We start from the raw sequence: 15,707 nt of genomic DNA, 5'->3' as shown, positions 1-15,707 counted from the left end.
GCAACCTTCACACCCCAGCTGTATAGATCTCCAGTGTACCCGAGTGGATTTAGAGAAATGGATTTATCGGTAAGTACCAAAATCCTCTTTTAGCTGCTGCGATCAGGTCTGAATTAGGCCCATAGATGTACAAGTGTCACATATCCTATTAATCAGTGCAGTCTCGTGAAGCGGTTTTGTCACATCGTATTGCGACTGATGCACATTCGAGTCAAAAAGACGCTGGTCACAAGCCAAGTAGCAGGACTGTTTGCAGTGTCTATGGCAGTAGTGTATGAGAACACATCTGTATGTCACCGGAGTCCTGTACTGCTCTGTTGTAGTAGGTTCGCTGTGGGAAAATGTTGTTGGGTGGGATCTTTCTTTAATAATTGTCCAGTCCACATGTCTCTGATTTAGGTATGTTTTTCTTTCCATTATGTTATGCAGCAAACTTTATTACCCCCCCCAACTGTACATATCACTAGGTATCCTCACTGCAGGAAGAGGTCTCAACTCTGCATGAACGTCTGCATGGTACCACCACTCAGGAACCTAACGGAGATGTGACCGTGGGTGACATTGTACAGCTACAGAAGGAGAACCGAGAGATGGAGCAACAGATTGCTGAAAAAAATAAGGTGTGGCTGGCAGGGTAATTACATAGATATTTTGTGCCCCTTCTCAGCAGTGAGTAGACAAGTGGCCCAGGCTAACTGATGTGGCTGAGCAGATGAAATGTCACTTACATAAGAACTCAGGCTCTTATTGTGCCACATACAAACCATGTAGGGAAGCTCCAGTCTTTGTGTGTCCTTGAACAGGAGGTTATGGGAGTCATTCCGACCCGATCGCTCGCTGCAGTTTGTCGCAGCGCAGCGATTGGGCCGGAACTGCGCATGCGCCGGTGCATGGCAGCCGTCGTTGCCTAGCGATCACCTCTGAGGCAGAGGCGGTCGCTGGGGGAGGGGGAGCAGTCCGGCCAACGCAGGCGTGGGCGGACCGTCGGGGGGGGGGGGGGGGTGGACCACGGCGGCTGCGTGACATCACACGCAGCCGCTGCGGGCCGGGGAGCGATGAGTAGCTCCTGGCCAGCACGCTAAAGCTGCCTCCTGGCCAGCACGCTAAAGCTGCGCTGGTCGGGAGTTACTCTTGAAATGCAAAGGCATCGCCGCTGTGCGATGCCTTTGCACTTCTGCGGGGGGTGTGAATGATCCGCATGTCAGTTTGAATGATCGTAGCGGTGATCGTAGCTGTGAATGATCTTAGCACAGCTACGATCAACTCGGAATGACCCCCTATTGCTGTTGCCCTGAGCACAATTTGCGCTTGCATTTTCAGACCACGCTTATACCCATTTGTGCTTTGACGCAGGTCTGGATCGCTCAAGTTCAATCCAGTTAGGGCATGTACTGTAGGTAACCATGTCTAGTCATGGGTTTCATGAACCTTTTTATGAGGTATGTAGCTGAGTACAAGTTTACAAGTTGGTGATAATACCCAACATTTTTGCTCTAGATTGATCTTTTCAGCTTTTTTGTTAAATACCCATTTACATAACTCTCTTCCCTATGTCTGGTGACTAGTCTTAAGGTGTGTACACATGGTGAGATAAATCTGTAAGATTCTGACTATATAGTCAAAATCTTAAGGGAAGTTAGTGCATATCTCAAGGTGTTAGGCAGCATGCGATACCAATTCGATCCCGATGTGCGCTCCCGTGGGGTCGGTATCATAAGCCTAGATAGACTGTGCAGGCAAGTCAATCGTGACTATCTAGTGTACTATCTAGTACAAAGTATAGTCAAAATTGGCACATAGTCAAAATCGTACACAGATAGTCAAAATCTGTGCTATCTGGGCTCTGGGGGAGTTCAATGGAAATCACATAGTCAAAATCAGGCATAGCAAGGATTTCACCGTGTGTACACACCTTTAAAGTGTGCTGCGGTAATACAGGGTCACCAGAAGAGCTTACACTCACATGATTCCTTTTCCCGCAGACTATAAAACAGCTACAGCAGAGGATGGCAGAGCTGAAGAAGACTTTGCAGAAAGAGCTGGTGAGTAGGTCGCTAGATAATCTGGTGCATTGTGTTGTGGAAATTACATGCTTCTAAATGATCCCTTCACCATGTGTTTTCCTGTTTTAATAACTTTTGTGTTTCTAATAATGATAATTAGATTACATGTGTGGGCCCCCAGCCCACCAAGTAAAAATATCTTTTTGCTTTTAGACCTGCTGCTAATCAGGTAATTAGCCTATCCATTCAGACAGCTCGCCTCCACATGCTGCTCTTTATCTCTTCCTTTTGTTTCATTTGAATACAGGCTCGGTTTTAGAAAGTGAGCGCTGTACATAATAAGTAGTATATAACAATTACACAACACGGAGATAAAATGGGAATGAGAATGTTTATAAGAGCTTTTGTTTTGCTTTGTCTGCAGTTCCTCATCGTCTCATCCTCTTCGCTGCCTTCTTTGTTTGAGAAGACCTTTTATTCACAGATAATTAGGACACTTAAATTAAAATGCATGTTAAGCAAATACAATAAGGAATATTGCAGAATGCATTAGTATACTGTAGGTGTAAATAGCCATGTAACTTAACAAAGTTTTACGTTCATTATTCAGCTACAAGCTACTGCTATGTTATGTTATCATGCTTTCGGGTGTTCTTATAAAGGGGTTGTATACCTTTTAGATAAGCTCCCTCTTAAAAGCAGATGTCCACCCAAAATGTTTTCTTACAGTCCAACATTTCTCCTTCATCCACTAGGGGCCACTGGAGTGCAGATACAATGGGGATATAGTAGGTAGTAACTGGGAGCTGGCACTTTAAATTTATAACCATGTGACTAGCTCCTCCCCTACTATGTCCCCCCTCCAAGCCAGTCTTATTTTAGTGCCCAAAGGAGCTGGTCACCTGGGTCTACTCTTCACTGAAGATTTTTTTTTTAAAATGTATTATTTTTCATGTAAATCGGCGACTTGATTTCGTCTTTGTTTTGTCCGATGCTCCCGTCCGGAATAGCCGGGGTCCCAACTGTCGTTGGGCCGTTGCATTCGTCTGACCATCAGACAGTCTTATTTGGCGGCTGCTCAGGGGCCTCCGTTTTCTGTTTCGGCGCACTCCACGCGCTCTGGGGGACCTTCGGGGGCGGCCGCCCACGGGGTTTCCGTGAATGCTTTAGGTTGCAATGCCGCTTAGTCGGGAAATCATACGTTTGTCACGTTTTACATATTTGACATTTTTGCGGCCTCTGTGTCACAGTTTGGCCGAACCGTTTTGCAGGAATCTCAGCGCTCTCCCTCCTCTTGGGAGCTCTGGGACGTCCCCATTGTATCTGCACTCCAGTGGCCCCTAGTGGATGAAGGAGAAATCCGGATTTTGGTACTTACCGATAAATCCCTTTCTCCGATTCCACAGGGGCCACTGGACGCCCACCCAGCGCTGTTTCTTCCTTCTACAATTATCGGGTTGCATGTCACTGTGTGACTGCGCGTTTGGTTCATATTACCCTATCACTATGTTTCCAGGTTTCCTGGGTGTTATATTGTTTTAGTTGACTTAGCGAACCTCCTCTACTTTGACGTTGGTCTTTTCCAGCTCTCCTCGGGCACAGTTTTAACTAGACTGGCTTGGAGGGGTAACATAGTAGGGGAGGAGCTAGTCACATGGTTATAAATTTAAAGTGCCAGCTCCCAGTTACTACCTACTATATCCCCATTGTATCTGCACTCCAGTGGCCCCTGTGGAATCGGAGAAAGGGATTTATCGGTAAGTACCAAAATCCTGATTTTAGGCCAGGCATGACCAACCTGTGGCTCTCACGCTGTTGTGAAATTACACATCCCAGCATGCCCTGCCACAGTTTTGCTTTTAGGGACTGTTAAAACCTCTGGCAGGGTATGCTGAGATATGTAGCTTCGCCACAGGTTGGGTCAGGCCTGTTTTTAAGCAATGGTCTTTTATGGTAACGCACCCATTTATTTTTTCTTTGAAATACACCAGCAAGTTCCTGACTGATCAGTTTTGCAAGCAATGCTCACAGCTCTTATCAGTACCTGCTCACTCATTGTGCTCATACATGCCACTGTGATAAAACTAGTTGTCAGAAGGCCCATGCTAGACTTATGGCGGTATCCAATTACCCACAGTGAACCCACAATGTTTCACTAATATTTTTTCACGGATCTCACTACTAATGAATGATTACCTTACCTCTGTTGTGTTGGATGAGATAGATAGTTGTGGCTGAGGCCCATACAGAATCTCGGTCTTTCTATCACGTAGAGAGGGTTGAACAGCAGCAGTAATTTACCTCCAGGTGTGCCATAATCCAGAATCCTTTGTGGATCCTTGGTTTTGCTGGAAGTGGCAATGTACAGTGAATATAGGGCAATGTACAGCAAAATAGGATGATGAAGGTCACACGACTTTCTAAGATCCCAAAGGGGCAATAACTGGGTAAACACTGGAAGAGCATTGAACTTCTAGCAGAGACAATTGGCTTTCAACTCTAGAAGACCTTTGCACCAATTGCCTTTGGCAAGAGATTAATCATTGGCAAGTTACACTGTGATGACTCCTGTTCTGCATATCTGCCAGTCTGTCCAGTCCCCTGACAGTGTGTGGACGACTGATCTCGTCATTCAGTTTTAGAACCTTGATGGTGTTCATTTAGGCATTGCTCACTCACAAACACAATCAGAATCACTTGAGTCGCGTTCAGTAGGCAAGTCTGTGGACTGCCTTATTATGGCAGTGTTTTTGGTTTTCAGTCATGACCCAAAGGTGATCAACCATCCTCCTATCTTTCCCCAGAGCAGCTCCTAAGAAACTGTGTCAGGATTGGACCCTTATAGATAAGCTTTTTCTCTTAGCAGTTGACTCCTGGTACACAGACTACCGAAAATGACTGTGATAACCTCTACGTGTGTAGCAATGCTCAGTATTCCCACAGATAAAAAGGCTGGGGGCCTTTTTAAAAGCCAGTTTTCCACCCGTGGGTCTGCTCCTTGGCCAGCTTTTGCTACCATTTGTTTCACTAAGGCCACCATGAACTAGGTGAGAATCTCCTGGATCACAGTGGATGCAGGTAATCCTTGATGCATCCTCTCGCATGGAAGAAATGCCCTTAGACTTTTCCGTATTAGTATCACAAGGCTTAGCTAATGCATCAATAAAGCATCAGGTGTGGTGGCTAAAACCTTGGCCAGCTGACATTCTCCGAATTGTTCCTGTCTGCATTTTACTTTCAGGAAACTCCCTATATCCTACCTGAGCTGATAAAAATCATCAAGGATTGCATAGGTGGAACTTATCTCTTACAGAGCCGACTAGCTCTCATTGCTGACATCAAGGTTTTCTTGCTAGTAGAAGGCCATATATGGTCACCTACTCGCTATTATTACAAATCTGTGTGGTCCCACATGCTTCCTCACATGGACGCTGTCTTTTACTACGTTATATATGGTGGATGTACTGCCAGTTCCAGGAAAGTCCTACAGATGAAGGTTGCTTTTTACATCATCCATTCCAGTTGGTTTTGGACTATCTTATCGTCTGTACTTCCCTATTCCAGATACTGAAGGCTCACATCAGTCCATCCAGTAATGCAGGCTGTCTGCCCTTGCAGCTGCTCCTTTTTCTGGTTTTGTTTTTCCCTCCTGGCTAGGTTACCGAGAAAAATAGAATGTGATGGCAGATAAGATCCACTTGGCCCAAGTAAATATACAAACTTACACACTAGAGTTCCTTTGTTTTTTGAGGGGTTTTTTTATTTATTTTTTGAGAACCAATACACATACCAGTATATTTTCTCTAGCATCCATAAGGGATATTGGGGGCACATTAGTACGATGGGGTATAGACGGGGTCCAAAGGAGCCAGTGCACTTTACATTTCTTCAACTGGGTGTGCTGGCTCCTCCCCTCTATGCCCCCTCCCACAGGCAGTTTAGAAAAAAGTGCCCTCAGGAGAGGATACACATCTCTGCAGCTCCAGAGAGTTTTTCTTCAGTTTATTTTCAATCTCTGTTATTTTCGGTATGTTGTTTGGGCAGCAGCATACCTGCACAGTGGGAGTTAGGGGCATACCTGCACCGTGGGAGTTAGGGGGGTCACCGGCCTTGCGAGGCGTCAGAGCCGCTTCCCCGCTGCAGGACCACCGTCCTTAGAGGTTCTTTGTTCAGCGGGGCACTGCGCCTTGGCTGTCTCAATCGCAGCACACCGCACACCCCTAACATTAGCCTGAAGGTGACATCGGTGGTGAATACAAACCGGGGGCCTCGGTTCAAGGTGCAGCTGACACGTAGGGGAGGCATACGGGACCCTCCTGGGGTGGGGGGGGGGACCCGCTATAGCCCCCTGTGTACATTGGCAGCGGTTTAGTGAAAACTTGCATTTATGTTATGTTTTACACTGTTTGGGAGACATTGCCAGTATAAATAACCCTGAAGCTCCGGCGCCATAACAGGGGGCGGAGCTTCCTCAGAGCAGGCTCCGTGGCATTTTGGCGCCTTGCTCTGCGTACAGCAGCAGCAGGCACACACAGCTCCTCCAGACAAGCAGGAACATGCTGGAAACTTGGTACAGGGTGAATCTCGGGGAGAGACGCTATTGTGCACATTCTGTGTCCCATGGGGAATATATATGTCTATAATATTAATATAACATATACAGTGTTTCACTGAATACAGCAACTACTAGCCTCACTGGGGCTAGGTAGTTTGGGTGTGCTGGTGCCTTCTCTATGTCTCCCCCTCACATACAGTAAGGGCAGGCTTGCATTATACTTGTCTGTGTGTATGTGTAAGGCTGTATTATTGTTGCAATTATGGTAAAACAGAAGTTATGCAGTGTGTGTAACACCAGCTTCTCCCCTCTATCATCTGGCTCCATTTCATGTGAACAATGCAGAGGGGAACTCAAGGTGGGACATTGATTACGTCACTTCAGCCACATCTAGCAAAGTTCCTGCCAGGATGCCTGGGTCACAGAACTCATATCTCAAGGATACAAGCTGGAGTTCGACGGTTCTACTCCCCAATGGTTTTTCAAATCAAGCTTACCAGCTTTGGAGGATACGCGAGCTACGCTGCTGCTGGCCATCAACAAGTTGGCTCAGTCACAAGTCATTGTTCTGGTTCCACTGCAACAACAAGGGCAAGGTTACTACTCCAGTCGGTTCATAGTGCCGAAACCAGACGGGTCGGTAAGACCCATTTTGAATCTGAAGTCTTTGAACACTTACCTAAAGGTTTTCAAGTTCAGGATGGAATCTTTGTGAGCAGTGATTGAAGGTCTGGAAGAACAGGAATTCCTGGTATCCCTGGATATCAAGGACGCCTATCTCCATATCCCGATTTGGCATCCTCATCAGGCTTAACTGAGGTTTGCCCTGCTGAACGCTCACTACCAGTTCCAGGCTTTACCTTTTGGCCTGTCTACAGCTCCGAGGGTTTTCATGAAGGTGATGGCGGAGATGATGTTCCAGCTCCGCGTCCAGGGTGTCACGATTGTCCCTTACCAGGACGATCTCATGGTTCTCCGACCTGCTTGAATATCAATCCATCTTTGCATAAGATTGTTGGGAAAAATGATGGCCTCGTACGAGGCAATCCAGTATGGAAGGTTCCACGCCAGAACATTTCAATTGGATGTCCTGAGCAAGTGGTCCGGTTCACATCTTCAGATGCACTGGGTGATTCGACTGTCACCTCAGGCCGGGATTTCACTCCTGTGGTGGCTACAGTCTTCCAACCTCCTGGAAGGCCGAAGCTTCGGGATTCAGGATTAGATCCTCCTCACGACGGATGCAAGTCTGAGAGGATGGGGTGCTGTCACCCAAGGGGCTCAGTTCCAGGGCAGGTGGTCTGCCCACGAAGCCCTACTTCCGATCAACATTCTTGAACTTCGGGCAATCTACAATGCTCTGATTCAGGCCTTTCCTCTGCTCAAGGGTCGGGCGATCCAGGTTCAGTTGAACAACGCCACGGTGGTGGTGTACATCAATCGACAAGGAGGTACAAAAAGCAGGGCCTACATGCGAGACGTGTCAAGGATACTCTGGGCAGAAAGAAATGCAAGAGCGTTGTTCGCAATCTTCATTCCGGGAGTGGACAACTGGGAAGCGGATTTCCTGAGTCGTCACGATCTCCACCCAGGAGAGTGGGGGCTCCACCGTCAGGTGTTTCAGCAGATCATCGACCGGTGGGGTTGCCCAAAAATCGACATGATGGCGTCTCGCCTCAACCGGATGCTTTGCTGCTATTGCCCGTGAACCAGGGATCCTCAGTCGAGCGCAGTAGATGCACTGACGTCGCCTTGGCCGTATCGGCTGGTCTACCTATTTCCTCCAATTCCGTTGATCCCGCGGATCTCAAGAGGATCAGACATCAAGGTGTTCCTGATTGCCTCGGATTGGCCCCGGAGAGCTTGGTACACGGATCTTTTGGGCATGTCCGTAGAAGACCCTTAGTCTCTGCCGCTAAGAAGGGACCTCCTTCAACAAGGACCGTTCGTCTACCCGGACTTACGGCGGCTTCGATTGACGGCATGGAAGTTGAGCGGAACATCCTAGCTCACAAGAGCTTTTCCAAAAAGGTAATTGCTACCATGGTTCTGGCCAGGAAACCTGTGACGTCAAAACACTATCACCATATCTGGAAGAGGTATGTCTCCTGGTGCGAGGAACGCACTTATCAGCCTGAGGAGTTCCATTTGGGGCGGTTCCTCCATTTTCCTACAGGCTTGTGTGGATAAGGGCTTACGTCTGGGTTCTATTAAGGTCCAGATTTCAGCTCTCTCCATTTTCTTCCAGAAGAAATTGGCAGTGTTGCCAGAAGTTCAGACCTTCTTGCAAGCGGCGCTTCACATACAACCTCCGTTTGTGCCTCCCACGGCACCTTGGGATTTGAATGTGGTGTTGAATTTTCTACAGTCCTCCTAGTTTGAACCTCTGATGGCGGTAGAAGACCAGTACCTCACGTGGAAGACGGTGATGTTACTGGCCCTGGCTTCTGCTAGACGTGTCTCAAAATTAGGGGCCTTATCGTGTAAAAGTCCGTATTTGTTCTTTTACGAGGACAGAGCGGAGCTCAGGACTCGACAGCAGTTCCTGCCAAAGGTTTTCTCTGCGTTCCATTTGAATCAGCCTCTTGTAATTCCGTCTAGTTCTGGCACTTCTGCTCCTCCGGAGGCATTGGATGCTGTGCGAGCCTTGAAGGTCTATGTCAGGAAAACGGCTCGAATCAGAAAGACTGATTCTTTGTTCGTGGTGTATGATGTGCAGAAGAAAGGTTGCCCTGCTTCAAAGCAGTCCATTACTCGTTGGCTTAGGCTCCCTGTCCAACAGGCCTATGTGCACGCAGCCTTGCCTGTTCCACAGTCTCTGAAGGCCCACTCTACTAGATCAGTGGGGTCTTCCTGGGCGGCTGCCCGTGGAGTCTCGGCCCTGCAACTGTGCCGAGCTGCTACCTGGTCGGGGAAGAACACCTTTGTGAAGTTCTACAGATTTGATATTCTGGCCAAAGAGGATACCCAGTTTGGGCAGGCGGTACTGCAGACATCTGCGCACGTTCCCGCCCATTCTGGAAGCTTTGGGACGTCGCCATCGTACTAATGTGTCCCCAATATCCCTTATGGATGCTAGAGAAAATAGGATTTTAATACCTACCGGTAAATCCTTTTCTCGTAGTCCATAAGAGATATTGGGCACCCACCTCAGTGCGGTGACTTTCTGCAGGTGGTCTGTTATATGTTACCTGCTCAGCTGTTGCTGTTTTGTTGCCAGCCGTTGCTGGTCGTGTTTATGTTATTAGTGTGTTGGTGATAAATCTCAACTCCTTCTCTCCAGCATGTCCTTTCTCCTTTGGGCACTGTTTTTACCTATAACTGCCTGTGGGAGGGGGCATAGAGGGGAGGAACCCTCACACCCAGTTGAAGAAATTTAAAGTGCACTGGCTCCTTTGGACCCCGTCTATACCCCACCGTACTAATGTGTCCCCAATATCCCTTATGGACTACGAGAAAAGGATTTACCGGTAGATATTATTATCCTATTTTTGGAGTAAGGGAGGAAACCCGAGAACCCAGTGGAAAACCCACGCAAGCATGGGGAGAATATACAAACTCCACACATGGTGGGAATCGAACACACTCAGTGCTGTGAGACAATAATGCTATTACACCATCTGTACTGCCATATTGTAAACTGCAGAGGACCAGTTGAGAGTAGTGTTATAGGGAATACATATTTTGGTCATTCAAGACTTCATGTAATGAGCTCTTAGTTTGGGTTTTATTTGTTTTATGTATTTCTTATTAAAATATAGGAAAACTTTCAGTAAAAAGACATGATCTAAAAACGTAATTCTGTTCTTAAAAGAAACTAAAAACAAAACCTACTATCTAAGTAGATAAACTTCTCATGCTATGATAGCTTCTACACACAATAATAATCCACTTGCACATACCGTGAGCTAAAATTAATTGCTCTGCATTCTTTGACATCACCTGGTTTCATTTTGGTTTGAAATCCTTGTGCATAAGATCCAGAAGCAGTTTCTTCAGCAGTTCTTCTCCTCTAAACTACATGTTTTATTTATAGAGGCTTAAACCAGATGCAGAGGAGAAGTTGAACCCTGACCCACCAGCACCTCCTCTCACAGTGACCAATAACGCAGACCTCAATGACTTACGGGAGATAAACTTTGAGTACTTAAAGCACGTTGTGTTGAAGTTCATGTCAGCCCGGGAAGCAGAGGTGAGAGAGTTCTTTGAAAACTGATCACAAACTGATACTTTAGTTTTCATTTTTAAGACTCATTACATCTGAGAGCAGTGTTCTGTACGGCTCCTATAATACTCGGAAAACCTTATGGAATCAAAGGTTACTTCCACCTTTTAGGCCATGTCAAAAGATGACAACTGCAAGCTCTAAATCTGACACATTTACACAATGAATTTTTTCTTTCTGTTTTCAGGCTTTTCATCTTATCAAAGCTGTGTCAGTATTGCTCAACTTCTCAGTGGAAGAAGAAAATCTACTTAAAGAGACTTTAGAATATAAGGTAAAATATTACTTAATTTCATTCCCTGGGATTCCCTGAATATAAAGTAACAAGCTGCAGTATCTGTCTGTAGTGTGTCTGATATTGTTTATACCGCAATTGTGAATGTTACAAGGAATAAGTGCTCGGAATATAAGGAGTATCCACTTCTGCATAGAATGTAATTGTTTCTGAGTAGAAGAATGTAGATCTGTCTAAATACCAAAACCTGGAACTTCTTTTGCTGCAACATTTGCTTGCGGGAATCAAATCACCTTTCAGGACACTTGACAATTGAACAACTATGGGCCTGGTTCCAAGTCACACGTAATAGAAACACAATTCCGAGCGACAGCTGCAAGCGGAATGCTAATGCGACTATACATATATTGTGAGTCCTACAAATCTGTGTGATAGCACTGCCCCAGTTTTCCGTCCGCTTGAGCAACAGTCATCAATCCCATTGGCACTTACACCTACCCCATGCTAAATGAAGGAAGTTTGTCTGAATTTTGTGGCTTCTTGTCTAAAGGGGGGTACACACAGAGTGCTTAAATTCTAAACAGTCTGACTAGATTGCTTAGAAGTTAAGCACGGATCTCTCTGTGTATGCCCCACAGCAATAGCAATGCACGGCCCTGCACGGCGCTATCGCTGGTACTAGATTGTCCTGCATGCAGGCATAATCTACCAGGTCGCTCATTTCACTGCTGGGTGAAATGAGCGTAATTCCCCCTACCCTGCACTCACTCAGCACACGTCGCGCTATGTGCTGAGTGGTCTGTGACACATCTCTCCCCGTGTTTACGGGGCTTTAGGCATGGCTCAGAATAGCCAGTAACTCTGGCTACACTCCCACGAAACCATTCATGTGTGTATATGCATGAGTGCTGCCCGATTCCTACCCATTTAATGGCTGCAGAGAAAGGACTGAGAGGCATATGGCTCTGAATGTACAGATGTGGATGCAGCACTTATGCGCGGTGTGCTAACAATCGCTAGATGCGGCAGCATTCTGTCTGGCGTGGAATGCAGAATCCAGCCCTGTGAATGCTCACAATTCTTTCTATAATTGTCATTACAGATGTCCTGGTTTGGTTCTAAGCCAGCTCCAAAGGGTACAGTTCGTCCATCCATCTCAAAGCCGAGGACACCCTGGTCTTAAACGGACGAGAATGTAGAAAAAGAACTCTTTTATGACTGCACTTTCTATGAAAAAAAAGAACATTAACCGCTGGAAGGTCTTGATGTGTTCTAACCACTTTCCCTACTGTGTGTTCTATGAGCTTTTCCAAACCTGTTTACAATCCGGGTATCTCGGTGGTGACTTGGTTTGAGTGGATGACCAGCCCAGAGACACGACAACCTCAAGCATCTGTACATATGATCCTATGCAATGAAAGACTCCTGTACTGTCCCTATACTGCATATGAAATGCATTCAGGTAGAGCATTTTGACTCTAATATGAAACCATTATCAGATCAATTCCCAGTGTTCCTGAGTTTCTGTCTTGCGACACTTGGCCAGCACTCACGTGGTACCACAAAGCCTCGGAAGAATTTATTTCAGCATCTTGCTTCAACTTTTTGAATACACTTCCAAGGGCTTGTGATAGAACAGGTTAGATCCCGTTCCCAGGACAGCATATTACAAGCTGATATACGGTACAGCATAAGCTAAGCAGCGTTATTCCAAGTACAATAAAGGGGGTGATTATTGCTATGTCAAGTTTCCATATTATATTTAAATAGAAAAGAAGAATTCACTTTTTGTTAATGAACATGCACACTATAGGATGCCTGCCATTGAATTGCGGTTATTAACCTTGCATTCCCTATTCCACTTCATTGGTGACCATTAGCTATAGTTGTAGCCACTGAGACATGCTTATCTGTGACAAAAATAATCTCATTGTTAAGCTTATTAATCATTTAAATATTAGGTTTAATGATGTCTGTTAGTATAGTGGAAAAAGCGGGGGAAATTTTGGTTGTGATTTGAAGACCGAGCTACAAACTGGAACCTCAATTTCGGCCCAAAATATGGTCACTCTCTAGCAGAGACCTCTCGGGATATATTATACTAAACATATCAGTCACAATTAATAACTCATGGGCCATGTGGCACATAATAATGCAGGTGTTTGTAATCAGTGTTATTAAACATTTTTGGTGTCACTGTAGACATTTAGTAATCCCTTGCTCTTGGTTGTGAACCAGTTTTACACTCCATCCAAAGGGATCTTTTGTAAATTACTTTTTATTGAGTTTACATAAACTATAAAGAGAAGGTACAGAATATGGGATCTAGAAATGGGAGATTCACAAGCATATTGGTAAACTAGACATAAAATGCATTTTTTGTTCCCTTCTAGACATCTTGGTTCCTTGGGGCATTGGTGGTATCCTATAAAGTAAAGGCCCATATAGACGGGCCAATGTGGGAGAGATGTGTGCTGAGCGAACCGCTCAGCACACATCTCTCCTGCTACTCAGCACAGCGCGATCTGTGCTGAGCGTGCAAGGGGAGACGGGGGGGGGGGGGGGGGGGGGGCACTAGATTGGCCTGCATGCAGGCCAATCTAGCACCAGCGATAGCGATGCGCGGGGCTGCGCATTGCTATCGCTGTAGGGGGTACACACGGAGCGATAATGGTCAAATTCTAAGCAATCTGGTCAGATTGCTTAGAATATCGCTCCGTGAGTACCCCCCTTAATGAACAAGTTTATGCCCAAGGGTGTCTACAGTATCTCAATGATAAGTGCCTCATGTTCCCCTCTCATAATGCATTGCCTCCAGCACATGCAAGATACGGTTCTGCGAACCAGCTGCATTCTGTCTGCACATCGGTGATCTACACACAATAGAGGTAGCCAGGAGAAGGGAGCTTGTTGTTGGACTAGAAATCATTGCTTCCTAATGGACAAGTTCAGCTGCATTCTCATAGCAGGTTCCAATCAACACTATGGCTGTTCCCATAAAATGTAGGTGATGGGTCCACTTTATAGTACAAGCACAAAACTGCTATTACCTTCTAGGGCTACATCCTTTTTGACCAAGTTAAATACACAATAGGCAGTGAATTTACTAAGCAAGCTGCCACTTCTCTGGTTAATTCGGAGAATAGTAATTGTCAATAGTATTCAAGGCAAAACACACCTAGCTGTTCTAACTTAGCTTAGAATCCATTCAAGTTAAGGAATAGATATTTTTTTTAAATATACCTGTACTGTATGAAATATATGCTAACCTAAGGACTCTGCTGTTTTGTTTTGGTGTAGAGAGGGTTTCCTTTTCCTCGTCTGTTCTTAGAGGAAAACTCTGTTGGTCTTGGTCAGTCTGACTGTAGGATATTATCGGATAAATGAAACTATAAGTATGAAGCTCAGAGAGAAATGAATTAAGCCTTGGAGACTATTGAAGTGGAGAGAGATAAAGTACCAGCCAATCAGCTCCTAACTGTCATGTTATAGACTCTGCTTGAAAGGGATGTAGTTGGCACCCCAACGGATGGGATGCTGGTGATCACAATCCCCACACCTGTCAGAATGCCGGCGCCGGAATCCCGACTATAAGTATGCCGGGGAGCGCTAGTGTTAGGCTGCGGGGGGAGGGTTAGGGCTAGGTTAGTGCGTTGCACCTGTCGGGATTTTGGCATTCGGGATGCCAGGGTCGTTATTCTGACCGCCACCACCCACTGCCGGTACCCGTACTTAACCAGCTTGTAAAATTACAGGAGCTGATTGGTAGCTTATCTCTCTCCACTCTATCAGTCTCCAAGGCTCAGTACATCTGACCCTCAGTGCGTAGTATCCAACTATAGTTTAACTTTACAGTGTAATAAGAAAAGGAAATTTGATGCTGGTTTGTTGCTCATCTTCCTCCTCCTTAGTATGTAGCCCACAGAGAGCAATAATCACACACTAAACCTCTGCTTCAGCATCCATAGCAACAGTTATGCCGACAGGCACTTGTCAGGCTGGGAGCGGCAGATCACAGAATAGGAAATCTGCATTCAGTTATTTATTGTTTGGAAATAAATTCAACTGCAAAACTGTTTAATATTACACATAATAAAAACGGAAGACTTTATTGGAGACTATTCTGATAAACTGCACTTTATTGTTATGGATGGCATAGGATGATCATGTAGATCCAACTGAGTTTGGTGCTAATTCACCACCACATCCACAGTGTCATTCATTATTCAGTTTCAAAGGCCCAAAGGTATTAAGCCTAAAAAAGTGATAAAGTGGAGACAGATACAGCGTGATAACGTACCGGACAAGCTTCCGGCCTGTGTTTGAAAAATGACAGGAGCTGATTGGCTGGTCATTTATCACTCTTTATCCGTCTTCACTGTATCACTTTTTAAGGATTAATAAATTTTGGGCCTAAGTGCAGCTGTATAATGTTGCCACTGCTAAAGGTGACTTAGATCAGCAGATCACAGGATACAGAATACAGTGACAACTTATATGCTTACAGATCTACTACATGATTTCTACAATTCTTATAATTTACCATATACTTTTATTTTTCCCATGGAAAAAAATGGCCTGAGCAGTCAGACCTTGGTTTTCCAGTCCTGCGACAGACTTCAGCTGGGTACACACTAGACGATATATTGGATGCCTGATTCATACCCCTTTTCCACTAGCTTTAAAAAC

The 15,707-nt window shown here is 45.6% G+C and overlaps 1 protein-coding gene across 5 annotated transcripts in view; it reads left to right on the top strand.

Annotated features, from left to right (window-relative positions):
• Positions 1 to 13,219, top strand: part of GOLGA1 (golgin A1) — a 217,811-nt gene extending 204,592 nt beyond the window's left edge. For all 5 annotated transcript variants that reach the window (XM_063936885.1, XM_063936884.1, XM_063936886.1 and 2 more), the window contains 5 exons: positions 468 to 620; positions 1,983 to 2,042; positions 10,595 to 10,750; positions 10,971 to 11,057; positions 12,121 to 13,219. In XM_063936885.1, coding sequence (XP_063792955.1) covers positions 468 to 620; positions 1,983 to 2,042; positions 10,595 to 10,750; positions 10,971 to 11,057; positions 12,121 to 12,201 — 537 coding nt within the window. In that variant the 3' untranslated portion in view covers positions 12,202 to 13,219. The remainder of the gene's footprint in view (positions 1 to 467; positions 621 to 1,982; positions 2,043 to 10,594; positions 10,751 to 10,970; positions 11,058 to 12,120) is intronic.
• The last annotated feature ends 2,488 nt before the right edge of the window (positions 13,220 to 15,707 follow it).

Source organism: Pseudophryne corroboree, chromosome 8, assembly GCF_028390025.1.
Source record: "Pseudophryne corroboree isolate aPseCor3 chromosome 8, aPseCor3.hap2, whole genome shotgun sequence".
Taxonomy (NCBI): domain Eukaryota; kingdom Metazoa; phylum Chordata; class Amphibia; order Anura; family Myobatrachidae; genus Pseudophryne; species Pseudophryne corroboree.
The sequence above is the reverse complement of the archived record's forward strand: the minus strand, read 5'-3'. Positions and strand labels throughout refer to the sequence as shown.